General features: G+C 40.3%; 1 protein-coding gene across 2 annotated transcripts in view; it reads left to right on the top strand.

Annotated features, from left to right (window-relative positions):
* Window positions 1-21,870, top strand: part of GLIS1 (GLIS family zinc finger 1) — a 207,783-nt gene that overhangs the window by 154,838 nt on the left and 31,075 nt on the right. For both annotated transcript variants that reach the window (XM_040611321.1, XM_040611320.1), the window contains exons 4-6: window positions 10,042-10,203; window positions 13,624-13,734; window positions 17,560-17,692. In XM_040611321.1, coding sequence (XP_040467255.1) covers window positions 10,042-10,203; window positions 13,624-13,734; window positions 17,560-17,692 — 406 coding nt within the window. The remainder of the gene's footprint in view (window positions 1-10,041; window positions 10,204-13,623; window positions 13,735-17,559; window positions 17,693-21,870) is intronic.

The following is a 21,870-nucleotide window of genomic DNA, read 5'->3' as shown; positions in this document are numbered from 1 at the left end:
CCTGTTCATGGACGCACTGTTGGCATGTTATAAAGGCAGACTGGACTATGTGTGGATCTTTCTCTTCTTTTACTGGTTCATTAAAAAAAACAGAAAAATATGAAAAAAGAGGGAAGTTTTTCATTTTGCTTTTCCATATAATGTTTGTTAGTGAATACATTCTGAGTGTTTCAGTTACAGTGGATTCTAGTGCCTGGTGCCAATATAACAGTTTAAGATTGTTTGCTTAATTCCTGAATGTGTGCATTGTTTGTAGCAAACATTTTTCATTTACATGTTTGTCCTGCCTCTCTTCAGATCTCCCATTGGATTCAGAATATAAGCCAGGACAGGCAGTTTCTCTGCCATTCTCTTTGCAGATGTCTCTCAAAGATCAGGAGCATAAAGTGCCCCTACAATGGGTACAAAAGGGTTGATGAATTCCCCAGCATGCATGAATGTCGTACGCTGATAGAGAGTGCTCAACACATAACAGAACAGCTTACAGAAGCAGGGTGTGTAATTTTTAATAACTGGGATAAAACCCCTCAGTGACATCTTTAAAATATAAATGCTTTTTCTTGTTTCTTTTATTTCTCCCCCCTTCGCCTATTTTGCCTTTTCATCTCTTCTCCTTTCAGTTCCATTAAGCTTCATTGTACAATAATGTATCACAGTGGACTTTTTTCAATTACGTTTTTGATTTTTTCCTCCTTGTTACTATAAAACTCCAGATGTTTTGAGACTTCATGGTTCTCTGGATATTTTTTCCTTTATTTTAATCTTCTTTTGTAACATGCCACACATGTGGTATTTTGGCCTTTTAAGATGCTACACTATGCTAATCAGCCATAAGTTTCGGGGTGTTTTTTTTTTTCTTTTTGTAGTGACTTTTTTTTTCTTCTTGCTGTTGTCCTCTCCTTAATTCTTCTCCCCCCCCCCAACTGGTTAGTCTACATAAACTATAATGGATTCTCCCTGTGTCCTGGGGCTGCATTCATTATCTTAAGCAAATTAATTCTTCACTCCTAAATTGCAAACTCTTATACCTCTAAGTAAATTATAAGCACCTATTCCATCTTGCATGTCAGTGAGGTGCAGTCTGTATAGAGCTGTTTTCAGTGTAACTGGCCTCCCAGACCAAAAGCACAGACTGTTAATTAAAAATGTGACTGAAATGTGGACCAGAATGCAAAGACGTAGGCAAGAGCGTAGGACAGAATTACAGTGATGTTTCAGCTGAGATAGGTGTAAATACGCAAACTGGAACTGAAATGTTTCCTGGGAGAGTGAGGTAAGACAATGACTTACTGGTCCAGAGGAACAAGTTTTTGAAGTATGTGTAGTAACCTATATTTTTGTTAAAAAAATTAAAAAGAACTGGAGGGAAGCATTTTAATTTTATTTGTGTTTTTTTTGCTGGCACAGCTGGAGAGGGTTTTTAATTGATTTGTTCAATCTTCATTTTGTCCCCAAAACAAGCAGATCTGGCTTTAGATACTGGAGCAGCAAATCTTGGATTGTGTGTTGTCCTTTAATTTCAAATAGCTTGCAAGCTATTCAGAAAATCCCAAATAAATAATAATTTCCCAATTACATGTGAGGAAATAAAGGGACTGACATGTAGATTTCAGGAGGGGTGTCGTCTTTGCTTACTACATGACCATATGAATTTTACATTTTGTTTTTTACAATGTTGCTCCATGCAATGTTATTTTTGCCTGCAAGCCATAATACTACATTCAGTCCAGCTGTAATGAGGTTTCAGAAAATTGTTTGGTTTCCAAATGACATATTTAGTAAAACCTTATGGCAAAATTTGTGGCTGTCATGCTGCCGATAGTAAGATATCCCAAACTTTCCTGCTTCATTGTTGTATTTTGCAGCAAATAAATGCAAGTACCCCTGTTCTGACAAATGTTGATGCTTCTACTTGATTAAACAAGGATTGCTAAAAAGAATTTTAAGACTAACAGTGAGGACTTGTGAAAATGATAGGATGCTCTGATAGTTTCCCAGATATTTTGGGGGTTGCTGGAAAATGTATGGAAAGCTCTGTTTGCTCACTGAAGTGGTAACTGAAGTGCCTGACCTACTGGTATTAGAAGAAATAAATGTGTGAATATTTCAGTGCTTTGAACAACATTTAGCCCTTTGTTGGACAGATGATAATTTACAATTACGTGAGCAAGACTTTTGGGAGTGAAAACATGCCAGTGCCACTTAGAGCCAGGCTAAGGCTCAAGGCCTGTCCTGCCGAGCTGGTCCTCTGCACTCGGTATGACAGCAGACCTTGAGTGATGATGGGCAGAGCTCACGTGTAATGCCTGCTATACTCAGGAACAACTATCTTGAAAAAGACAAAGCCCTGAAGTCAAGTCTAGGCTGCCTCTGTAGCTGGGGAGAGGGCCAGGCACCTGCCGAGCAGGATGCATCCCGCTGAGCTCTCCTAGCTGCCGACCTCATGCTGGGCTGACCTGCCATCCACTAGGACTCGGGGAGCCCAAACAAGGAGGACGTTCATTTTTTAGACGGTGCAGTGAGAGTGGAGGAATCCCATCTCAGGGGATGTTGGCAGGCAGGTGGTTGGATTTTGCAGTCAGAGTAGTCTGTTTGTGTGTGGAAATTACCTCGTATGCAGAATCAGACCTGGTTGCTCTTGAAAGCCTCATGACTTAAATGAGTCTGTTGTTACACCTTGAGTGGGCCAGGTCTGCATTCCTCGCACACCCATAACTCCTGGTACTGCCAGAGGGGGGGTTCAGGAATGCAGACTTAGGGGCTTATAAAATTCATAAAATTGAAATAAAAGAGACAACCCAAAGTCTTGTTTAATTCAGTGACATACGCAGATCAAACACCTCCTCCAGGATTTTCAGTGTATTAGCATTTCCCAGTTTCATGTTAATTAGGAAACATGCAAACTGTCTAACAGCATAAAGAAAAATGGACTGCTGGTGTACAGCGTGTTGCTAACAAATGGTAGCTGCATTTGTACTGTGGCTTACTTTTCTAGATTTTTTTCTTTTTCCTGTTCTGAACCTTTTTACCTTTTCTTCTTGTACTCACCAGCAACTGTACAATAGTCTGGCTAAAGCCTTAAATGCTTTTTTATAATACAAATAAAACAAGTACAAGCAATTTTTCCCAGGACTCATAATTAATATCATGTAGAAGTGTCACTTTGCAAACAAATTATTCAGACTTTTAAAAAAACCCAAACCCATAGAAATGGGCAGGTCCTTTTTCTGTTACAGGTACCTTTCATTCTTTTGTTACCACAACAGAAAAAAAGCAGCTTCTAACAATTTAAATCTGTAAATTTAAGTCTGGCTATATGAACGGGGATTCTTTAGGAAGTTGAGCGCTCAGTCCTATGGGTTGCTTTTTGTGTCCACAAATAGTTCTGTTGAGTTTAATAAAACGCCTTGCATGAGTCCTGTTAGTCATGCGCAAGTATTTGCAGGATCAGGGCTTTACATTGTAGCTACAATAGAGAATTAAAAACTAATCCGATCAGGAGTTAGCTAGGAAAAACAAAGCACCAAATCAGACATTTTGGTTCTTGTGTTGGGTAGGACAACTCATGTGCTTAAGCTACTGACATTCATAACAGTTTGGAGCCTCGTATGCTTCCTGCCATGTCCCCAACATTAGACTCAGTGTGCTATAAAACACAGATGCTATTTAAGAGCGGTGTGATTATTTCCTCCCCTCCAGAAAGGATACATATCCGTACAGGATCCTTTTTCTCCTAACATGTTTTTCAATAAAATGTTAGCGATTTTGTAATCAGTTGGGAAGAAAGAACATTTCACAATGTTCATAAGGCTCGTAGATGTTTTGACCAGACATAAGATTTCCTATTGATAGTATTAAATGCTTTGGAATGAAATGTTTTGGGTTTTCCATCTGTAGGCTGTCTGAGATGTCAGCAGCCAATATGACCTGCTCTTTCCCTTTTAGGCCTATAAATAAAAGGCAGCTTGTTTAACTGATCTTGCAGCAGAGAGCAGAGGTGTATATTAATGAGCTTTCTCTAATGGCACACTGGACCTATTTAGCACTACAACTGTGAAGGCTTCTCTTTTTCAGTCATAACTCATTTCCTTAGAAAATGTCAGTTATTGCTTCACCTTATGGTCTGAGCTGTTTAGTTTATAGTTTATTTCTTCTGATCTGTACCACTGACAGATATTCTAGACATGACTGTGATTAAATATGCTTATGAAAATGGCAAACATTTGATAATATAAACTCTCATGAGAATATGCTGTTATTTCTGCACGGCAACATTCTCAGGTGCATTCAGAGTATAATGTGGAAGCAAAGAAAAAGCATTTTAAGCAATTACAGTTGTTGAAGTGTTTTGTTAGGAAAGTTGTGATGTATTCAGATCACTGTGAGATAATGTAGTGTTTTCATAAATGTGCCTTTCAAATGCATGGTATTGCTGCAGTTACACTCCGGTGAGATTTTAGTGTAAAATAAAGATAACACGTGTATTTCCATATGGTAGTCAACTAATTTAGTCCCATAAATTTCCACAACATAGTTTTTCCTGGTAGAAGCCCTATTCTAAAAGCGGCAGTAGTTATAAAATCCAATAATTGCATCATGCTATTTACTGTAATCATGTGGCATTGTTTTGTGTCTGCGCTCAGATCTGTGTAGCATAGCAGTGTCTGAAGCACACATTAACAATCTCACAATAAATAATTGTAATATAATTATTATTTTTATGATGAACTTGTTTAAGAGCTCTGTTGACATTTACAGACTTTGAGGATCATGCAGCGTTTGTTAGAGTTATCCCAGGCATCAAACGTCAACAAAATGTTTAAGATTGTAGGATTAAGCAGTGACAGATTGGGACCAGATGTCTGGGAGATACTATAAGTAGCCTTCTCAATTGATCAAATAGCTCTTACCATCCTATAGCCCTTTTGAAATTGAACATTTGTTCTTTGTAGTTGAAGCTGAGACACTTGTGGGATTGATGGGTCTTTCTGGAGGTTATTTGAAAAGGAGAATGAGCACCCCGTTTCTCAACAAGTACTTTTATTTAATGTATATATAAATAGAAATGCACTCCAAGTAGCAAGTGTAGGTGGAAGGGTTAAAAGTGTTGGTGAGTAGCCATGAAGCCCAAGCATTACCTTGCAAAGTCATCCTAACACAGTTTCTCAGCAATCCAGTTTAAGTTATCTTGTCCTTGTACAATCTGTACAGGGGAGACAATTCCACTTTAGGGAGGCAATGCTGTTTCCTCATGTGGACTTGTAGGGGAAAACTGCAAGGGACACAGGCAGCAGATCCAGCAAGAAATAACAGAGTTGGAATAGGTTTTCCTGGAGTCATTCAAAGTAAAGACCTTTCTGCTGCTCTGGGTGGATTCTCCCAAGCCCATGCTTCTCAGCGCTTTGTACCATCTCCTTTCCTCCTTCCCTCTCAGGCCTTTCACCTTCACCTTTATATCTCACCTTCCCCTCTTCTCATCACTTCCCAGCAAAGTTCTTAACTTTTCCATTGGTTTTTTTCCTGTTTAGCCAACCCTGCCTCCTTGAAGATAGGAGCCTTGGCACCGTATCATTCTCTTTGCCAGTGCATTCTATCACCTTACATGTTTAGACTGAATTAATCACAGCATTGTAACTGTCCCACTATCTGTTATCTAACTGAATAGAGCTCGATAATATAAATAATATAAATTAGGGAATAGTATAAATAAGAAGAGCCTTTAAAGTCCAGGCATCAGTGGTATTGGAGGAACTTTACTGCTGAAAGCATTAGACCTTTGGATTATATGTTAGTACCAAAAAAAGGCTGTTGACCACAGTAAAAAGATAATAAGTCTGTATTTGTTTGAGTCTTGGTGCTTGCATTGTAGCTCTGAGCATTTATGGTAGGGCCTGTTCCTTCTCTTCCTAAAGTCTCGATCCAGCAACTCTTAAACATATGTGCTTTCATGTGTTTTAAATTAAGCTTATGTTTAGATGTTTTAGGACATTTGCCATTGGAATTTTTGCTACTGACATCAATGAGAATGGAGCTGGACCTTTAATTAGTTTGGATTATTCTGCATACTTTCCTACTTTGCATTAGGCTGTAGATATGAAGCTGAAGACTGGTAATCCATTAGAAAGAACATTCTGATGGTCAAGATCCTTCTCCCTAAACTGGAGAGATACGGATTTGGTGGGTGGACTATTCAGTGGATGAGGAATTGGTTGGATGCTCGTATCCAGAGGGTAGTGGTCAATAGCTTAATGTCCAGCTGGAGGCTGGTGACAACTGGTGTCCCTCAGGGGTCTGTACTGGGACCAGTACTGTTTAGTATCTTCATCAGTGGCATAGACAGTGAGATCGAGTGCACCCTCAGCAAGTTCATAGACGACACCAAGCTGAGTGGTGCAGCTGACACACGCCTCAGGGACCTAGACGAGCTCCAGAAGTGGGCCCATGTGAACCTCATAATGATCAACAAGGCCAAGTCCAGGGTCCTGCACCTGGTTAGGGTCAACCCCTAATATCAGTACAGGCTGGGAGATGAAGGGATTGAGAGCAGCCCTGCCGAGAAGGGCTTGGGGTACTGGTGGATGAAAAGCTGGATGAGCAATGTGTGCTCGCAGCCCAGAAGGCCTATTGTACCCTGGGCTGCATCAAAAGCAGCGTGGCCAGCAGGGCGAGGGAGATGATTCTGCCCCTCTGCTCCACTCTGGCCAGACTCCACCTGGAGTGCTGCATCCAGTCTGGAGCACTCAGCACAGGAAAGACACTGACCTGTTGGAGCGGGCCCAGAGGAGGCCACAAAAATGATCAGGGGGCCACAGTACTTCTCCTGTGAGGAAAGGCTGGGAGAGTTCAGCCTGGAGAAAAGAAGACTCTGGCGAGACCTTATTGCAGCCTTTGAGTACATGAAGGGGGCTTATAAGAACGATGGGGTCAAACCTTTTATCAGGGTCTATAATGATAGGACAAGGGGTCATGGTTTTAAACTAAAAAAGGGCAGATTCAGGCTAGATATAAGGAGAAAATTTTTTACTGTGAGGGTGGTGAAACACTGGCACAGGTTGCCCAGAGAGGTGGTAGATGTTCCAACCTTGGAAACATTCAAGGTCAGGGGATGGGGCTCTGAGCAACCTGATTGAGTTGAAGATGTCCCCGCTCACTGCGGGGGGTTGGATTAGATGGCCTTAAAGGTCCCTTCCAACCCAAACTGTTCTATGATTCTATAACTCTGTGATCCTCCATTCGTGCCTGAATGGCTGAGAAATTACTTCTGTGACCTAGCAGATCTTCAGACCTGAGACAACATGGAGACAAGAAGGATCTTGTGGAGTGTCACTGTAGTGATTCTGGTGCCAGCAGGGTACAAAGTGTCCTGAAGACCCAATAACAAGGAATATTTATCATGTCCTTCTGGGCTGGGTTTTTTGATGCCTGTATGTGAGAACCAGAAACTCCTTTACAGAGAGGAGTGGAGCATGTAAAAAGGGCTCATGACAGAGTCAGGAGAGAGTCTGCTTAGGTAGGCGGGAAGGAATGGGAGCCATGAAGGGGATAGCATGAACAACTGAAGGGAAAAGCTTGGTCTTCCTGCTAATGTGGGATTTAGGTGAATGAAGTTGCAGAGCTGAACTGCAAAACAATTTTGTAGACTCTGGGTCTGATTCTCACCCTACCTTGTGGTTATATATTGGTAATTAAAACTGAGGAGAGATGGTCTGTTGAACTGAAAATGAGAAGGATAATAGTTTGAAGGGGATGATGTGACATTTTGGACACAACATTAATCAAAGGAGACCAAAGAAAGGTAGGGAGAGGAGAAGAGAGGAGAGCAAGCAGGGGAACAGAGAAGAAACAAGTGATCTTTAGGAGCTCAGAACATTCACTCCATTTGCCAGAGACTGGCTTTATGGAATGTCTTATGAGAAGTAGGGATTTGCCAAACTGCTTTATTTTTCATGGACTTCAGCATATTTGCACATTTTAGATTGCTTCGTTCTGAATTCTTGCCAGATTTTTAGTGATGATCAAGAAGAAAGTTTGCTTATTTTTAAGCCTTGGTGGCTTGGTCACTTCCAAAACTTCCCTGCCTCCCTGCACCAGCTCAAGCACTCAGAGGGGAGTCATGGCCAAACAAACTTCTGAAGACATAGACTGCATGTCTCCAGGTCACTCTGTGGATCTATCACAATAGTTGTGATGGGGAAAGAGGGAAATATATACATATCAGATAGTTGTCTGCACACATAGACCCAAATATGCCATTCAGACAGATCAAATATCTGCCCAGGCAGTAAAATGTTTAGGGCAGTAAAAGCCATAGTGATCTTTTCATGTGTGAGTGAGTGAGAAAGGCAGAAATTTGCAGTCTGCCAGGAAACCCCCTGTGTGAGTGCCTGTATGTCGGAGTACGATGGTGTGTTTAATTTGTAGTGCGCAGAGCTGATCTGCATCCGCAGACGGAACATAGCCTGCAGAATGAAGTGCTAGCTGGAGAATCCAGATCACTTTGTTCACTGCGTTGAAGTACTTAAAACACACTTGTCTGAGCAGGATGTGATGCACCTTTTCCCATCAGTAGTTTTAATTGCCTTTGTCAGGCACCAGATCAGGTTTACAGCATTTTCTAGGCTCCATCTGCATCTGCTCTCCCTTCCCATCCCTCTGCCTGCAACGCTGGATGCAACAGCTGAGTCAGAAGGTTGTTACACATACACCAATGTATATAAGAGGTATATGTGTAACAAATAGAATGTGTCAGGGATTGGCAAGAGGTAATTTCTGTGATGCCATCTGAGAAACCACAGCTAGAGAATGGAAAGCTGCTGAACAAAATCTTGACTCAGCAGAAGGAGGTGACAGAGCATTCGCTAATTTTGTGAGGGCCAGGATTTCACTTCTTACATACAAGAATCGCGCAAAAAAATCCGGCTTCCAGAAGTAGTGGTTTGAAGATACAACTACCTTCTTTCAGAGTCGTGGTTAGTGTTGATATGAAGGTGAATTGGGTTGTGTTTCTCAAATACATTTTTGAGATCTTGAATCATAGAGGAGTCAGATTTTTATTTGTATAGAGACACCAGAAGACCTGCAGTGCCATGAGGCTGCAATGTAGAGTGGGCAACGCGTATGCATACCGTGAGTATGTGTGCATGTAGGTATTTGTATAGTGAGTGCATTTTAGGGGTTTGCTAGTGCATGAATTTGCACAGGCATGTATTTGTGCTCACCTGAGTTTGTTCCCTAAGCCTGTCCTAGATACAGTACCTCCACTGCAGTCACCTGTTGTCTGTAACACTGAAACTTATCAGTGAGCAATACAAAACACCTTTCCCTTGGCCTAGTAGCTGGAAATTTCATTTATTTATTTATTTATTCCAATTTAACTTGAAACAGTGACTTGTGTTATGAATGCTATGCAGCATTTTATTACTGAGTTCCCTAATGAAACGGGTGCTTAACAAATCAGAATTGCTCAGGTTACTGGCTGTATAAATGCTGAGAACAGATCTGAATGATACGGCTAGTAAAGAAAAGGGTGCAGAATAACAGCAGAGTTCCTTTGGATTGATCTTCAAATGGATCAGGTCTTCTTGTAATAGTCTGTGCTCATCTGCTGCGGTGTATAGTATTTCAGACATCTGAAACCAGGTTCTAACCCGCCACAAATAGCTTCTCTTGCTCTCCGTCTGTAGTAGCTAATTGTTATTGCCCACAGTGGTTCCTGTGCCAATTAACATCTTAAGAGAACTCATCAGAACACTTGTTCTTTAGATTTTCTGTTCTGACACCATGTCTTTTAAGCATTTAGTACTTCAGACAGAACATGTGAGATATTTATAACCCTTGTATTATTATTGAGCTACACACCATGTCTTCAGTGACAGATTAAATGAACAGCACAAAATGTTGTGTTTCATCCATAAATTTCAACAGATGTTTGAATGTTGGTTGATTTATTGCATGTCCAACTTGGATCTTACACTGTTCTCATTGTGGCTGTACATGGTTTATTTAATAGTACTTTAAAACAATTTTTTATGACTTTTTCAGTTTGAAGGTTGCAACAAGGCATTTTCTAGGCTTGAGAACCTTAAGATTCACCTCCGGAGTCATACTGGGGAGAAGCCATACCTGTGTCAGCATCCTGGCTGCCAGAAAGCTTTCAGCAACTCCAGTGACCGGGCAAAGCATCAGCGAACACACCTGGATACCGTAAGCATGATTTCATACTGAGAGTGGCACTGAGTTTTCCAATGGTCCTTGTACACAATCAGTTCTGCAACTGGAGGGTGACTTTTTTGTTTTCATAAAAAAGAGCCTTGGAAAACTCAGCTATAAGAAATATACTTCTGTTTTGAATTGTATGTGCTTTGAGAAATGAAAAAATCTTGATCACAGAAAAGCCAATTCATCTGTCTCACTCATGCTGAGGAATAAGTTGCTCAGGAGTAAGTTACTCAGCAAACTCTCCCATTGTTCTTCTTCCAGTAAAAGGAGGCAGTAGTAGAATAAGGTACAGTGTGAGTGAAAGCTGAGTCATTGCTGCTGTACTAAATGTGTGTCATTGTCCTGCTTCCTGTCCTGTGTTGCTTCAATAGCGTCTGTTCTGAATGCAGTTCAGACGTCTCAGTGGAAGGTAAATGCATCTCAGTTTTGGGTGTAATTTTGTAAAGGTAAAATACTTTTATTTCATAACTATATGAAATTTGTTAAGTGCCCACTATCAGAATTAACTGTAAGAAACAAATTCTTTCCTTATGTACAGTTGGTAGATTCTGGCTTAACTGTACAAGTCTTCTCACTTGCCTTGCAGAGAAGATGGGAGCCTGTCTAGTGTCTTTGGCTCCAATAAAATTAAATCACCCTATTATGGGGAAGGAAAGTAAGTGCACAACTTTGCAGACCAGTTAAGTCCTCAGCATAAAGCTTCTAAAGAATAGCAGGCAGACTTGTTCCTTTGTCTTTTTCAAAGAAGTGAATGTATGGTTTAACGTTTGGCCAAGTGTTTATGGGGTAGAACTTTTGAGTTTAATTGATATTTACTTTTTAAGCAGTTACACATTTCAGACAGTGCAGCATTAAGGAATGTCTAATGTACATTATGCCTTGCAAAAACAAACAAGTAAGAGAAGCGAGTCAGTCACATTTTCCAAACCAAAGCACACTTACAATAACAATGTTTTATTTATTTGAGAGTCAACCTGAGATATTTGAATTTGTAATTAGTTAAAAAATGCGTCTCTTTTGAAAGTGGATATACTAAACTGGGTGCACAGTTTTGAAATTTAACTGCTTGACTCTATATTTTGTATTAGCAAAAGGCATAAATGGCATCCCATTTATTAGTTTTGGAGGAGAATTCAAATGGTTACTCAAATAAGTAGAAATTCTTATATGTGTTGATCTGTGCATTATTGAAGACAAATCCCTTAACTTTCTATTTTCTTTTCCTTTCCCTTTATCTCTGTCTTTATTGTCTGAAATGCTCATAAATCAGGAAAAAGGTACAGTACTCATTTTCTAACTTTCTTAAATGTCTAAAAATAACCTCCATGCTATTCTGTTGCAGGTTCTTTAAAAATGTTTCTGTAGTCCTACCACACAGTAACTAACTTCCACTTATCTGGTTTAATTGAAGTCCTATGGTTTAGCTTACTGTATGGTGTGCTCACGTGAATGTGAAAAGGAACAGAGCTGCAGGATGGTGCTACTGTGCAGACTGCACGTTGTGTTAGCTCAGTGGACAGAGTAACTGCCTGGAATGTCAAAGCAAACAGCCACAAACCTTTTCAAGGGCAGTCAGATTTTCGTCTAGTTTCCCTGTCACCAAGTTGAATGATTCTATCACTAATTTGAATGACATCAAGGATGTGAAAAATACTCTGCTAGTTTTTCTGCTAAGGGATTTGTTAAATTTTTCCATACTTTTTCCTCAGGTGTCAGTTCTCTGTGTTCCAGACACTCTCAATAAATCTGCTCTGCCCTGTAACTTTCTGGGTAGGTGCGGTGTTAGCCTGTAAGGTCATGGATTGGTGAATGATTCTATTATTCCTTCAGAAATTTCCTGCTGGCTGGACAGAGCAGCAATACTTATCCTCTGGAGGTACTTACAAAGAAAAGGGGTTTATATAGACTGCTTATTCCTTATTGAGTGCATTTGGAATTGGTTTTAAAGCTTCTCAATGTAGGTCACTCCATCATTTATCTTCTCCAAAAGGAGAATCTGCAAATCATTTCAGAGACTTACTAGTGTATGCTAGTTTGATCGAATCTCTACTAAATCATCTGGAAGTAGATCCTTCTCCTGGGTAGACGCAGAACAAAGGGAATGTGTCTGTCCCTGTGGTAAAAAGGGCATGTCATCACTCGTCCAGGAGCACAGCAACTTGTTTAAAGGACCTCTCAGTCACTTCCCCCAAAACTGGTGGGTTTTTTTCCCTTTTGTGCATAGTCTTTCTGAAACCAAGTTGGGGATTAAAGAATGTGGCACTGAGGTCACAACAAACCAGTTTTCTACTTTGGTACGACTCCAAAAGGACTTGCTAGTCCAAGTGAGAAGGCTAAGGTAATGTTGACAGATGAGGCAAGAAAACAGAAAAAAATAATGTTCCACTTGACTTTAAAACATTGTGAGCTTTGACAGGCAGCGCTATTTCGCTATCACTGAAGTCGATGGCTACTTAATAACAAGCACCAGAGCCCCTTCGCTCCAGTTGGTAATTGCACATTCATTTGGTGGTTGTACTGTAACACAGGGATAGTGTTTCATTTGTTGGGAGTTAGGCATAACTAAGAGAAGAACTTGATGAGGCTTTCAGTCATTGGGACTCCAGAATCAGCGGTTAAACTGGAGCATCCTTTTTTTATTTTTAATTTTATTTTCCTATGAGAAGAGAGCACTGGAACCGCCTGCCTAGAATCAGATGGTTTTCCCAGGAGATAGTGCTCAAACTGTGCTACATAAAAGTGGCAAGCTCTGCCACATGCCAGAATCAGCTGGAAAGGTCTTCCCGACAAAATCAACAATAGTGGATTTTTCTTTCTGTATTGATTTGCTCAGATGTTAATGTTTGATGCAGGTTGTTTGGTTAGGAGTTATAAAAAGAAAGACGTTGCTGCTGTTATTCAAGAGGAGTGAGGTACGAAGGAAACCAAATGTGTGCTATGCCACAAGTTTTGCTCTGCTGCATATGGACCTGTTGTAAAAACTTTGTAAATCAGAACTCAAAACCAGAGCTACTATATTTTTAACTATACTGGGTGATCTCATGATCATTTTGTCTACTGTAAAATCTAGGAAAAAAAGTAATGCTCTCAAACCCCATCCAGTTACATCTCTAGCATTTAACTCAGCCCAGTAATCTATATCCAACATGCTGGAGTATAGATGTGTCAAGTGCTCTCGGTGCTTGCATGGAGCGCAAAACCAGAGCTATCAATGTGGTTCTTCTGTTTGCATCAGGTCTGGTTGCGTACACAGAGGAGACAGAGCAAATGTGGAAACAGCAAACAGAGCAAACAGCACAGGCTTAACACTGCGTTTCACAGAAACGGCCATCCTTTGGTGCTCTGTGTGCTGATCGTAGGGATGCAGAGGAATATGAAATCTTTTCCCTTTCCTCACATTTACAGAAACCCTATGCCTGTCAGATTCCTGGCTGCTCCAAACGCTACACTGACCCCAGCTCTCTGCGCAAACATGTGAAAGCTCATTCAGCCAAAGAACAACAGGTGCGTAAGAAGGTAAGACCCACTAGTCATCTCCAGATCTCCTTGATACAGTTATTTTGAATTTACCTTTAGTTTATATATTTTCAAATCAGAGTTATTCTGCAGTATCACTAGAAGAAAACAAGTTGAGCTAATTTTCCTGTTGTTTTTTAATCACTATTGTTAACCAGTCCATCTTACACTTAACACTTTCAAGGCTACCACCCTGTTTTTGGTTTGCCCCCCGCTTTCTCTCCAAGCATTTCTTCCCTGTTCATCTTTCATACGCAAGCCCAAATTCTGCTGTCATTCACATAAACTGGCCATGCATTGAGTCTCTGCAATCAGCTAGTAAGTACATGTTGGCAGATCATCTAAAACACAAATGGAACTAAACCAAGATACTATGGAAATGTCAGGAAAGGAGCACTTGTAATAGTTGAGAATGAACCCCACACACACTTCTCCCACCACATCTGTATTTAAAATGCATTTATAAATCATTCCAAACCCAGACTGGTAGTTATGTTTTCACTAGTATTAGATTCAAATAAGTATTTTGGTTTCTGTGGGCAAAATCCTGAACTTATTATTAAATGGGGATGCTCACGGACACCAGCCCAGGATCAGACACTTATTTATTACACATTTGTACACACAGTTTGTAAATAGATGATTGGGACCCCACAGAGCTGGTCTGTGACAGAACAGACCATGAGCATACTTCAAGCCCAGGAGTGGAAAGGAATGCAAGCCTTAGTGCACACTTACAGTTAGTTCAATAAGCAGCAATGATGTCTTCCCCCAGCTGCCTCGCCACTACCAAGAGCATCACAGATGAGACAGCAAAGCATGTTTAAAGGATGGAGGGCAGAGCAGAAATGACAGCCTGGCAAGATAGAGCTAGGGAGCAGCTAGTCTGAAAAAATGTCAAAGGTTGGAACCAAAGTACCAGAGAGCAAAGAGAGGAACATGTGGAGAGAAGAAACAATAAGAGAACACAGGTGATCTTAGTTGCAGAACTTGGCATGAGCCGTGGAGGAGTAAGAAGGATGTCAAAAAGGCCTAAATATCCTGCTGGAATACAACTGTGATAAGTTCATACTGATTTGTCCAGCCATACCCTCTGCCTTACACTCCTTCCCTCCTGCTGCCCCTCTTCTACAGTTTTCACTTGGCTAGATTCATCAGTCTGAACTTATAGTCCACTTTCCTAGGACAGCTGTCTGTCCCCCACTTCTTCCTGTAACCTTTCTCTGTGTCAGGTGCATGCAGTCTGAGTAACAGTTCCTACAATATCAGTGTTCAGAATTGTGCACGTTATTTCAAATAGTCAGTCAAGAAACACCCATTACATGCTGAGCTTTGTGCCGTGGAGTAATATTCATGCCTAGCACCCATCCAATGCCTGCACCCATCCAGTCTGCTGCTTCTCCATATGTTGGGTCCAGTCAGAACTTCTCTTTAGCTTGGTAGAGCTGGAAAGGACTGCCTAGTTTTCAAGTCAAATTTTGTATTATCTGGCCATGTGGTTTCACTGCAGCTCTCTATTTTAGAATGTTCCACAGGGTGTGCTGTGCACACACCTCCCACAGCACAGGTCACAAAATTCCCAACACCTCCCTAGAGCAACCTTTAGATCTTCATGACAGTAAGAGTGAGAAAGCCATAGCAGTAATTGGCCACAGAAAAAAGATTGACTGTGGCACCAAGTTATTTTGCAATAGCAAGTTCTTTGTGACAGGAAGATTTTGTTACGGGAACTTCTCAGCTGATTGTGGAAAGTGGCCATGCTCCCTATGCCAAAGGAGAGAAGCTCCCCATCTTTCCTTCCTGTGGTTGCTGACATACTTCTTGGGGGAAGAAAGGAGGGAATTATTTCCTAATACTGAACATGGGTATCATTTGTTCAGCTTGTGTACTGCGCTGAATGCATTAATGTGTTAACATCCTTTACATCTGGACAAAGGAACAGTCCCCACTGTTACACCCTGTCACCTGCTGAGGCCTATTTCCAGTTCTATGAAGAAAGGTGGGAAAAAAAACCCTAAATCCAAACTTTGTCTTAAGGGGCACAAAGTTCTTCCTTTGCATAAGCAGCGGGAGGCCTTAAGCACAGAATCAATATAGAACAAATGCAGTACACAGCAATTGCAAACTTAAGCTGCTTGGATGTACCAAGACATCAAATAGTTAGGGTTTCATATCTCTTAATCTCCTGGCTTGAGGAATTTCCCTCCATGCATATATATACTCTCCCATAGACTTATCAAGTCTATCTTAAAATAATGTTAGTTCCTGGCCTCCCACACCTTATTTGGTAGACCAGTCTAAATCTGCACTCGTCCAGTGGTTTGAAATCATCTTCAGATTTCCTGTCTCACTTATCCATGATAACATTATGAATACTTGATCCTGTGTCTTTTTTCCTTGAACTTAAAAGGCATCTGAAAAAACAGCAGATTTAAAGTGCATTTAGATCAGGCTCTCTTAAAAGGGACCAAAGCAAATCTGGCTCATAAAGAATAATACACACACACACACCACCACCACCACCACCCCCTGATTATTTCACTTAAATGTATTATGGGGGAAAAAAAACCCTTTCACAACTAAATAAATCTTGGTGTTATTGAAATGGTGACAATCTACTTTGGATTTCAGGTTTAGGAAAAAAGGGAAAAGACTTTATGCTCACTTGGTCGTTTTTGGTTTAACTCAGAAGACGCAACTTGTCTGTTGGTATCAGCTGCCCAGGAGTTCTGAGTGGAAATTACTTAGCCAAGAAAGAAAAATTAACAGGCTGCTCTGCCCACATGTCTTGGTTGAGAGATGCTACCAAAATCTGCCACCTCTGATATAAAATAAAATGCCTGAACTTAGGCTTACATCAAAAGAATCTTGAATATTTAGTTCGTAGCTTAGAAGATGACTGCGGTGATAATATTTGGGTTATTCTGAAAGGCTTTACAAGAACAAAATAGGAGAAAGTTAGCTGTTAATTTAGTAGTAGTTTAATTGGCTGCAGATGCACTTTGTGGTCCAAATGTTAGATGTTTATCTTGAACCAACAAATGGCTGTATAGCAGAATTCTAAATAGGTTTGCCTGGACCTTTTATTTAGCATAACCAAACCCAGGGGAGATTGGTATGCAAAACTGTAAACGTAAAGACAATAACTATTTATTAATGGCTATAGAATATGATGGCTGTTTGTGTAATGTGAGCACTATATTATGACAAAAGCTTGGCAACATCAGCATGTTTGAAAGAGAATTAGAAATGCTTTTCTTTCTTAATTCTCCTCTCCTGCTGTTTTTAATATGATCGACATTGTGGTTTGCAAGAGTTTGCTTCAGACACTTTTGCCAGAGCTTTAATTTACATGGAGAACAGCTGACATATCAGTGATACCTCTTACACATTACTGACAGCGCATTATTCCACCAGTTCTAATCTGATAAGCACAAACGCTTTTCCCTATCGAATGTCTTTCCAAGTGTCACAGTTACAAGGTGATGCAATCCTTTTGCCACAGAACCCAAGAAACTACAGAAAGCCTGAAAATATGCAGTTACATTACTCAGGAAGGTTTGAAGAAACACAAGGTACATTATTTTCTGAAGCAAATTATTGTTGATTTAAGGTTAGCACACTTGTGCACTTAAGAAAACCAAAAACATCTCTAATTAAAAATACCAAATAATAGATACATCCTTAATTACACCAAGTTCCTAAGAATGACATTTTATTCCTTCCTTCTATACATAATCTCTAAGCAAAGAGACAGATGAATTTAATTAGAAGCTATTGGATTTGCTTTGAAATAAACATGTTTGTTTTGTCCTCTTCTTGTAGCTAAATTCATGTACCGATATCGAACAAGATGTCCTAAGTGAATGCTTAGCTATACAACAACTCCACACATCTTCACAACACATTTTGGATGGGAAATGTGGTAGATCTGTAGGCCACCATGATTTAATTACAGGTAAGAATACTTCTAATAAGTATGGTGTCATATGTCATATAATACAGGATTTAAAACAGAAAAAGTTATGGGTCTGATTTGCTACTATGGAAGATGAAAAAAACCCACCAAAACCAATAAAATGAAGTAATTTTGTGAGTTGTTTGCTACGGCCTGACATATTTTTTTTTCAGAGTTAGTCAGCCCAAGAGTTCCTATTAATGTCACATGAAGGAGGTAGCAGCCTTGCTGAAAATCTGCCTTTATCCATTTGTTCTCTTTTTTAAAAGTTTGCCTTGGCTTCGGCAGAATGCAGGTGCATGAGCTTTGCTAAAGCCAAATGAGTTCTCTAGCAAAGACAAAAGCACGCAGCAGTAAGGTTTTCCAGCTCTTTGGGAGCTGCAAAGCAGTTGATGAGGCCGTGTATTATCATGCACTGTGTGATTATAACAAATAATATGGTGATGTATGAATGGAGCAAAAGCTTGAATTTCAAATGTCAAACATAGTGTTTTAATTATCTTTGCTAGTATTTCATCTTCCTTTCATTCCTTCTTGTCTGTCTTTTCTTTCTTTCTTGTGGTTTCAACAAAAGCTGGCCCCTTTCAAGGATGTTAGACTGTTCTGTGTGTTTTATAGGAAGAGAAAAAATGCTTCCATTCCCTTCTGCTGAAAATGAGATCTAGATTCACAACTTTTGAACCTCAGTAGAGGATCCTGAATCAGGGCTGTAACAACCTCAGGTTCTTGCTTAGCCAGCAGAGAGAAAGAGGAACTCTGGAAGGTCATCAGTTTAACTGCAATCTGCTTCACGCTGTGAAGGCACCCATATCCCCTCACTGATTCTAGAGATTAGAGTGGGGAACCTTTCACTTAGGTGTTTTCACTCTGGATTCTGTCTGTCCATGTAACTATTTAGCACTTTTTCTAATTTTCATATTTATTTTATTTTTGGCTTGAGCAACATCATGTATCAGTGAGTTGCAAAGTCCACACTTCTGTAAAAATAATACTTCCCTTGGTTAATTTTGCATGTGCCACTTTCAGATGATGTTCAATGAAAAGAATATGCACATGGACTCTAAGCTGGTCTGCTTCGGTGGAACCTTCTTTGGAAAACCATTCATGTTGCTGCCTTTGAGAGTCCTCTAACTCTGTAATACCTATTTTGGGATGGGGTAACCAATACCATGCAAAAAAATCCAGATTACACCATTCACTTGATTTATAAGCTGTCATTGTTGTATTTCCTTGTGTCCTTGTCTGTTGTGTTACAGACCTATCCTAATACCTTACTAATTTTTTAATGGCAGTTACATATTAGAAATGGGATGGATATATGGCAACATGTTATATCTAGCACTTTGTATGGTCTGGAGAGAATCTCCAGAAAAAAGATGTAACAGATACGAATCACTTTTTCATTCTGTAGTTCTTTAAATAATAATGCATAGTAAATCCAGTTTTAGATAGACTGTTCCTAATTTTAGGGCAGGAATGTGGAGTCTGGTATACCACATGCTGTGCCTGAGAGTGGAGGACAGTCTGAATCATAGAACAGTTTGGGTTGGAAGGGACCCTTAAAGGCCATCTAGTCCAGCCCCCCGCAGTGAGCAGGGACATCTTCAACTCAATCAGGTTGCTCAGAGCCCCATCCCCTGACCTCGAATGTTTGCAGGGCTGGGGCATCTACCACCTCTCTGGGCAATCCGTGCCAGTGTTTCACCACCCTCATGGTAAAAAATTTTCTTCCTTATATCTAGTCTGAATCCGCCCTTTTTTAGTTTAAAACCATGACCCCTTGTCCTATCGCTACAGGCCCTGATAAAAGGTTTGACCCCATCGTTCTTATAAACCCCCTTCATGTACTCAAAGGCTGCAATAAGGTCTTGCTGGAGCCTTCTCTTCTCCAGGCTGAACTCTCTCAGCCTTTCCTCATAGGAGGAGGTGTTCAGATTGCAGAACAGAGCCAAGATGAGACACAAAAAGGGAGGGATGCCATTTTTGAAGACTTTACTCTCAAACTTGGTCAATATTATAAAATGTTCAGTGCTATTAAAATCCAAAATTATTCCTAAAATTATTTAACTTAAAGCAAAATTAATCTATCTTGTTTTAAGATGCACTTTATCTTCTTTCAGTTCCACTGTGGAGGAGAGGCTTGACTTGGTATTACTAAATATGTTTAAAATTGATTTAGTAACTGAGTACAAGCTTTCCAGACAAACCTTAGCTTGTTTCTGTTGAGGCTTAGAGAAATCAAATTGTAAATGAGGATTAGAAAACAAAAATGCCTGGTGATAATTCCCCTGCACTCAGGGAAGAGCTGATGCACTTTATTAATATATTTTGCTTTGTAAAAGCAAAGTAGTAAATTACTAAAAATTACTTAGGCAAGAATCTGCTGCTTTTTTTCTCACTCCAAACCTTAAAAAGTAAAAAATGCATCCTGGTTGACATGTCCTATTCTCCTTTCCAGTTCAATTTATGCTAAAATGTCAGAATATGACTTGTTAACAGAACGGAGTAGAAGGGGAAATAACCCATCATTCTAACATTGTTCCCCTGGGAGTCTGCACTCACGGTTTATACCTAGCTCCTCAAAAAGTGGCAGAAAGCTGGAGGGACTTGAGGGCATTATTTCCATCCTCTGTCTTTGTCCTCTGCACTCTTTAAGATCTGTGAGAGCAGTGCGTGGCCTCAGCTCTCCACCCTTGGCAGTCCAGTGTAGCTGAAGCATGGCTTGGCGTCTCGCTTCCAGGCAGGACAGGAAAGACAGTGACATTTCCCTCGGAACAGTCTGCACTTAAGAACCTCAGAAACAGCCTCAGATTTCAAGTGAAAACAATAAAACAGGAAAAGAGTTATTAACTTACAGATAAACAGACCAGCCCTAACCTCTCTGTGTCACTTCTGAGAACCTCTTGTGAAATTAAGGATTTTATCTATCAATAATACTGGCTTTCTCTGATATGATTTCTTTGCTGATTATATCAATCCATCACCAGGATGTTGTAAAAAAACTAGTAAATCATCCCTGATACTTCCATCAGGTCAACCAATGAGACCCCATCACATGCACAGTATGAAAAAGTGCCAGGGAAAATAAATCAAGATTTGAACAACTGTTTTACAGTGAAAAAGAAGTTGCTTCATACTGTGCATAGTACAATTCCATAGGCAAAACTGTTCCTCTGTCATTTTTTAGGGCACATAAGCTAGAGCGCTGATCCTTACAGAATCAAAGCATAAGGACATTCTTGCTGCCACCTATAGTCTGCAATCATTGCACATAGGCTCTTTCAAATAAGCAGAGGTAATATTTCTGGAGAAACCATCTGTAACACTATATAGGCTATACATGGGTAAATACAGTATATGATGTCCTCTTGATTCCAGGTCAAATTATGAAAATGTTCATGGTTTTGGCTTTTGAGTTTGGGTTCCACCCCACCCCCCCCCCCCCCCCCCTTTTTTTTCCCCTGAAGAAACCACATTATTAATGTGCAGAGCTCTGGGGTTTAGGGATCGCCTGGATTCCTGGAGAGTTTCAGTTTTGTCTTTCTCCGAGTTAAAGCACATTTTAAATATGTCAGGGATGAAAGCCAATCACCGAAAAAAATGAAATATTTACAAAGCTCTCATTCCTTGTGTCTGACTTCAAAGCAGGTTTGTGCTTAGGACTGGGTAAGACAGTGAGCAAAAGACTGTTTTGCAGTCAGAGGAACCCTTCGTTAGCTTAAATCTTCCTCCTTTTTCCCTCCTCATAACTAAGATGCTTCATGGCTGCATACATTCAACTCTAGCTGTGCCCAAGAGCTCCTATCACTCTCCCCGCAAAGGAAGCGTCTCCATTTAGGTAATTCCACTCGGGCATCTTCTCTGGGCACATTTTATTATTGTTTTTCTGGTCTCAGTTAGCATAGAGCTGGGGGAAAAAAGTTGCTAGTCACAGATGCTCAGAGTACTGTTTTGGCAACGGATGTTAAGGTTAAAGGCCAAGCCATTTAAAATGTTGATTGATGACATATATTTACAAGCTAAGATGGTCAATGCGTGAAGAGGCTCAAGGTGCACAGTCCTGAAGTGGTTGCACTTGCAGGAGCAGTCATTCATAACAGCTATAAAGGCTTCTGTGTGGCTTCAAATAATCAGAATATTATAGCTTGCTGCTGGAAAAAAAAAAAAAAAAAAAAAAA

Source organism: Falco naumanni, chromosome 11 (assembly GCF_017639655.2).
Source record: "Falco naumanni isolate bFalNau1 chromosome 11, bFalNau1.pat, whole genome shotgun sequence".
NCBI classification, from domain to species: domain Eukaryota; kingdom Metazoa; phylum Chordata; class Aves; order Falconiformes; family Falconidae; genus Falco; species Falco naumanni.
The sequence above is the reverse complement of the archived record's forward strand: the minus strand, read 5'-3'. Positions and strand labels throughout refer to the sequence as shown.